At 42.3% G+C, this 7,178-nt stretch overlaps 1 protein-coding gene across 1 annotated transcript in view; it reads right to left on the minus strand.

The window, feature by feature from the left end:
* Nucleotides 1-7,178, minus strand: part of LOC106525933 (protein NLRC3) — a gene marked incomplete at both ends in the record, with an annotated part of 10,105 nt that extends 2,927 nt beyond the window's left edge. The window contains 2 exon segments of the mRNA XM_014020333.1: nt 6,344-6,508; nt 6,598-7,178. Of these exon segments, the coding sequence (XP_013875787.1) occupies nt 6,344-6,508; nt 6,598-7,178 (746 nt within the window).

Below are 7,178 nucleotides of genomic sequence, written 5' to 3' on the forward strand. Positions count from 1 at the left end.
CTGCGCCAATCCGCCTGTCGATCTCCCGCTCCGTTCTTCCCTCATTCGTGAACAAGATCCCCAGATATATTATAATTAATATTATAATAGCACATAATATTATGTTTCTGTATTATTTATTTCAGATTTAGTCAGTCGTACACTTAGTTCTTWTCAGTGTTTAAAAGAGGACATGTTTAAACACTGTTCAGTCAAAGTTATATAACATCAAAGTTAATTACAACTGGCCCTTTGAGAGTCACCATAACAGTAGTATCCTGATTTAGTAATCTTTTGTTTTGGGTTGTGTTACCACCCAACACTACTAGAGGCAGTAGGAGAGAAAAACCTAAAAAGCTACTGCAGCAGATTTAGAGCAGTAGAAGTTACCCCATGTGTTATACAGAACTGGTACTCTAACTGTAACATGTGAAGAGCATTAAAAAGAAGTTTAAAAATATCTACTGAGAGTGGACATCATTCCTAAGAGTGAATATATCACATACAGTATTGGCAACGAGGATACTGGATGGACGTAGATTGTGCCTGATTCAAGACGCAGAGCTTGTCTGGATGTACTGTATGTGGCTGGTGGAAGTGAAAATGAAAGAAAGAAGACTAACAATAGATCTAACTAAGGTGATGTACAACTACAAAATTGAGTGTAATGATAGGTACTCTGTCAGCATTTGATGCCAAAGAGCAGACTTGGGAAAAAAACTGCGGGATTCTCAATCAATTTTTTGAAGCCAATGACATTAATGATGGGGACAAACAGAGAGCTATCCTTATTACCATGATGGGACCAGCTACATAAAAGCTAATGAGAAACCTAGTGAGCCCGGACAAGCCCAGCTCTAAAACCTACATGCAGTTTGTAACAACAATGAAAGAGCACTTCAATCCTAAACCAAGTGAGATTGTACAAAGGTACAAATTTGACTCTCATTCACATCAGCCCACTGAATCCATCAGCGCATATGTAGCAGAGCTGAGGCRGCTTGCTCAGGATTGCAACTTTGGTGCTACATTGGAACAGATGTTGAGGGATCGTCTGGTGTGTGGAATCAATGAAGATAGGATTCAAAGAAGGCTTCTATCAGAGACTGATCTGACTTTTGAGAAAGCATTTCAGATTGCTGTACCTGCGGAAGCCACAAACAGAAACGCTCATGACCTGCAGCAGCCAGCAACATGTAACAACATGAAGGCAGAGGAGTGAGACAAGAGTGAGGAAGTTGGAAACAGAATGAGTGTTACCGATGTCACGGGAAAAATCACAATGCCACCGAATGTAAGTTTAAAGACTCCAAATGTCACAGCTGTGGAAAAGTTGAACATATCGCCAGAGCATGCAGATCCAGAAGTAAAAGAAAAGATGATGTGAGCTCAAGGAAAAGTTTGGTCACCGGGGGCAGCCACACAGATCACACAAGGTATGTGAACAACAAAAGGATGAAAGCAGTTCATATCAAGATGAGGAAGCATTCAATCTAGCATGTTTGAAAACCAAAACTTCTATTCAAAGAGTTGAACCATTTGAAGTAAATGTGAAAGTAAACAGAAAAGAAGTCAAGTCTGAAATAGACACGGGATGTAGTGTCAGTATTATGAATGAAAAACAGTTCTGTGAGATGTGGCATGAAGAAAGTCGACCACGTATAAAAGAAAGCAAACTCTCTTAGGACATACAGTGGAGAGGAAATAACAGTTGTGGGGGTGGCTCAGGTTGAGGTGAACTATGCACCCAAACCAAAACATTGCCCCTAGTGGTAGTGAAGGGAACTGGAACAAGCCTGTTAGGCAGAGGGTGGCTGGAAGAGTTAAAGCTCAAGTGGGATGAGATTAAGCATGTGAAAACAGAGGCACAGGGATTACACGAAGTTCTCTCAAGRCATGAAGAARTTTTTAAAGAAGAGTTAGGCATGTTAAAAGGAACGCAAGCAACAATCCGTGTATCTACAAATGCCTGCCCCAAATTCTACAGGTCCCGCTCAGTCCCATATGCCATGAGGGCCAAGGTTGATCAGGAGATAGAAAGGCTCCTGAAGGATGACTCCATAACCCCAGTGAAGTATGCAGAGTGGGCAGCACCCATTGTACCTGTTCTTAAGCCTGATGGCTCTGTCAGAATATGTGGCAACTACAAGTTAACCGTAAACAATGCTTCATCACTGGAACAATATCCTATTCACCGTGTGGAAGACCTCTTTAATGCACTAACAGGTGGGAAACAGTTCACAAAGCTTGATCTAAGCTATGCGTAGCAGTAGATTGTCATGGATGAAGAGTCAAAGAAATACCTGACAATAAGTACACATCGTGGTCTTTTCACCTACAAAAGACTAGCATTCGGCGTGTCACCACCCAGCTATTTTCCAGAGGACGATGGAAAGCTTGTTACAAGGTCTGCCCAGGGTTTTGGTATATTTAGATGATATACTGCTGACAGGTAGAGACACTGTCGAACACCTGCAAACGTTAGATGAGGTACTCAAAAGACTCAAGGAAACTGGCCTGCAGCTTCACAGGCGTAAATGTGCTTTCTTACAGGATCAGGTGGAATATTTGGGTCATAGAATTGATGCAGAAGGCCTGCACCCAGTGCAAAACAAAGTGAAAGCCATTGAGAAAGCTCCACCTTCAACAACAGTGATGGAACTAAAAGCTTATCTGGGTCTCCTAAACTACTACAACAAGTTTCTTCCCAATATTTCCACACGCTTGGCACCATTATACCAGCTGCTGAAGAAAGATGCTAAGTGGAGTTGGAATAAAGAACAGGAGGAGGCATTTGATTTATCTAAACAGCTGCTAAAGTCAGCCAAAGTGCTGTGTCATTACTGAGCCGACAAAGACCTGGTGCTTGCATGTGATGCCTCACCGTATGGAGTAGGCGCAGTATTGTCACACGTGATGGAATACGGAAGTAAAAAATCTTTAGGTTTCATGTCAAGGACATTAACACCAGCGGAGAAGTGTTACTCACAACTCGACAAGGAGGGGTTAGCCATCATCTTTGGAATGAAGAGATTTCACAAGTATCTCTACGCTTGTAGATTCACAATCATTACTGACCACAAGTCACTGATATCTCTTTTCCATGAAAAGAAACCAGTACCACAGTTGTGGTCACCGAGAGTGCAAAGATGGGCTACCCTGCTGAGAGCATACGAGTACACCATAGTCTACAAACCAGGCAAAGTTCATGCCAATGCAGACGCACTGAGTCGGCTGCCACTGCCACAGGTTGAGGAAGAGGACGACGCAGGACAAGTCCTCATGTTGGACCTGATGGACGATCCACCAATCACTGCAGTTCAGGTAAGGCAGTGGACTGCAAGAGACAACATACTGTCACAAGTGCTGTCAAGGTGTTTAAAGGGCTGGCCCAAAGAAGTGGACACCCAGTTCAAGGTCTACAGTCAGAGAAGGTTCGAGTTGAGTGTGAGAGACGGATGTGTGTTATGGGGAGCTAGGGTTGTTCCAAAGAAGGCAAGGTCCACCCTTTTGAAACAACTGCACCACACACTCTGGCATTTCCAAAATGAAAGGCTTGGCACGTTCATACATGTGGTGGCCAGGGATGGATGCTGACATAGAGAAGGAAGTACAGTGCTGCCACATTTTTCAGGAAAACAGGAAGTCTCCAGCGGCTGCAACTCTCCACCCTTGGGAATGGACAGAAACTCCCTGGAGTAGGCTACACGTTGATTATGCTGGCCCTCACTTAGGAAAAATGTTTCTCATTGTAATAGATGCACATTCAAAATGGCTTGAAGTGTATCCCACAAGCAACGCAACAAGTCAAGTCACAATAGAAAAGCTCAGACAATGTTTCAGCACACATGGCCTACCCCAGATAATAGTGTCAGACAATGGCACATGTTTCACCATTCAAGAGTTTGAAACATTCCTGAAGCAGAATGGCATACAGCATGTTACATCAGCACCTTTCCACCCAGCATCAAATGGCCTGGCAGAAAGAGCTGTACAAACGTTCAAACAAGGCCTGAAGAAAGCAAAGGGGGACACTTTGGAAACAAAGCTGGCAAGATTTCTGTTCAACTACAGAATCACACCACAAAGTACCACAGGCTTGTCGCCTGCTGAAATGCTGATGTCCAGAAGATTGCGTTCAACACTGGATCTCCTGTTGCCTGACATCAAGTCAAAAATACAAAAAAGACAGAACTAACAGAAAGAACATCATGACAAGAAGAGCAGATGGAGAAGGTTTTCTCCCAGCGATGATGTGTACATCTGGAACTATAGTCACGGACCAAAGTGGGTTCTTGCCGCTGTCGTACAAAACACAGGTCTTGTATCTTACACTGTGCAGACAGGAGATGGACGTGTCTTACGATGTCATGTGGACCAAATTCGAAAACGACATGCGTCAGTGATGGGAACATCTGGGATTGACATGGCTAGGGAGCCCTATAATCGTCAGGTTCCAGGACAGGAGATGGTTCACAGGCCAACAGACTCTGTTGTTTCATCTTCAGTGGGAAGGGAAATGGAAGAGCTTGTGGAAGCAGCTCAGGTTCATTCTCCAGCAGAGAAAGCAGTAGCGACGGATGCCAAAGCAGATCCACCACCAGTTCTGCGCCGCTCTGAGCGTAGGAAACAGACTCCTTCTTATCTAAGAGATTTTGTGAGTAAATAGTGAGCTCCCTCAAGTAAAAGCAAGAATGCGCTCTGGGACTCACTGGAAGGATGGTTGTCTACCCACCTTCTATGTTAGTTTATTGTATTATGTTTAAAAAACTGAATTTGTTATTTTATTTTACGTAGGACTGTTTGAAATTTGTATGTTCCTGCTGCAGCTAAGAAGATATTTTTGACATAAATAATTTCAGGTAGTAAGTTTTGTGACCAGTTGAAGGTTGGGTGATGTTAAATTGCACGGCATAGTTTACTCTTAAAGGGGGAGGTATGTGGTGTCCTGATTTAGTAATCTTTTGTTTTGGGATGTGTTACTACCCAGCACCACTACAGGCAGTAGCAGAGAAAAACCTAAAAAGCTACTGCAGGAGATTTAGAGCAGAAGCAGTTACCCCATGTGTTATACAGAACTGGTACTCTAACTGTAAGCTGTGAAGAGCATTTAAAAGAAGTTTAAATATATCTATTGAGAGTGGACATCATTCTTAAGAGTGAAGATATCACGATAATGCTCGTATGGCCCTTGGGGGAAATGAGTTTGACACCCCTGATCTATTCTTTGGCTGATGGTCCTCTTTTGCATGTGACYAACCTGTTTGTCCACCATGTGGAGGCAGTGCTTATAAGGCTGAGTTCACCTGAAACTCCTCAGACTGAAGAAGTCTCTTGGAGGAGAGACGAAATGTTTCATTAAAGAAGAACCCATCCAGAGGACCTACCTATTTTTCTTTTTGATTTTTCTACCAGGATTACTGAGATGCATCAGGACATATGTCACCTTCAGTTGTTATTAAAAGGCTGTTTATATGTGTAAATAAAAATAAACCTGACTTCACATCACAGCTGGTTTGAAACATCTTGAAACTGGCCTCTGTCTCTTTAAGATCCTCCTATGATTCCATCATGCTCATTTCTACATATCATCACAACATGTTCAGCGTCAAAGTCTACTTTGTTGTAATAACAATAAAAAGGCAGCAAAATTATACAATATCGGTTTTAGAAAATTGCAACTCAGGATAAAACTGAACTTACCTGTTGGACTGGAAAGTACATTTTCTAAAAAACCAGAGTGAGTAGAGACGATGTTTCAGTTCGATAAGATCTCTCAGTCATTCTCACACACAAAGTCAATGTTAAGCTACTTTATTTATTACTAAATTGTTGTGTAATCCAACTAAAGAGTATAAAAATTAAGAATGGTAACTGTAGATCACAGATAGACCAAACAGCCAGACAAAATGTTTAGCTCACCTGGGCAAGTGACAAAGGTGTATGAGTGCTTCTGAGTGTTGGAATTGTGCCATCTTTTAGTGATAGTTGTTATTCCACTGTTAAATTCTCTTTTGTTCAGAAAGCTATCAACCATAATCTTTTTTCCATTGGAGGGTTGCTTCCAAAATTACGTTTTAGATTTTAAAATACTGTGCACATTATAAAATATTTGTGTCTTTAGAAACAGAATCTACAAACCACTAATTCTGTGTCGTCATTAACTCTAATCTCACATCTTCCAGTGCCACATTCAATAACTTGTGAATCAACTGGGGAGGCACCTGGGGGGCAGTCAGATTCCAGGAGTGACATGTGACACCCTGGTCAGACCTCTGGCTCTGCCCTTGGTGTGCAGTTTAGATTAATTCAGCAGAAAGTAACAGAGTTTTTCAGATATTTCTGAGCAACTGAGAAAACTGACCTGAGAGTTTCCAGTTTATAGTTTGGACTCTGCAGTCCATCATACAGAGGCTTCACTCCTGAATCATGGATTCTCAGGTCCATTTCTCTCAGACTAGAGGACTGGGATCTGAGAACTGAGGACAGAGCTCCACATGTTTCATTGTAGAGGGTACAGTCACTCAGTCTGAAGAGGAAATAAGACAAGAAAGAATCTGTAACTTTCTCTGCAGTAAAACCAACAGTAACATATTTAGAAACTGTATCTGTACTTACAGAGCTTTGTTGGAGGCTTTGATCACTGGCAGCAGCCTCAGAAGAACCTTCTCTGAAGCTGAATATTTCTTCAGATCAAACACATCCAGATCTTTTTCTGATGACAGTAAGATGAAGACCAGAGCTGACCACTGAGCAGGAGACAGTTTATCTGTGGAGAGACTTCCTGACCTCAGAGACTGTTGGATCTCCTCCACTAGAGAACCATCATTCAGTTCATTCAGACAGTGGAACAGATTGATGCTTTTCTCTGCAGACTGATTCCATCTGATCAGATCCTTGATGTACTGAGCTGTTTTCTGATTGGTCTGTGAACTACTTCCTGTCTGTGTCAGCAGACCTTGTAGGAGAGTCTGATTGGTCTGAAGTGAAAGACCCAGGAGGAACCGGAGGAACAAGTCTAGGTGTCCTTTTGGACTCTTTAAAGCTTTGTCCACTGCAGTCTGATGGAGAAAAATAAGATTTGTATTTTTAAACATTTTTGACCACAGAGAAGCTGTTATTTGTTGTTCTTCCATCAGGTTGACTCCAGAGTTGATGAAGGTCAGATGGACGTGAAGAGCAGCCAGAAACTCCTGAAC

This window comes from Austrofundulus limnaeus, unplaced genomic scaffold (assembly GCF_001266775.1).
Source record: "Austrofundulus limnaeus strain Quisiro unplaced genomic scaffold, Austrofundulus_limnaeus-1.0 Scaffold248, whole genome shotgun sequence".
NCBI lineage: Eukaryota > Metazoa > Chordata > Actinopteri > Cyprinodontiformes > Rivulidae > Austrofundulus > Austrofundulus limnaeus.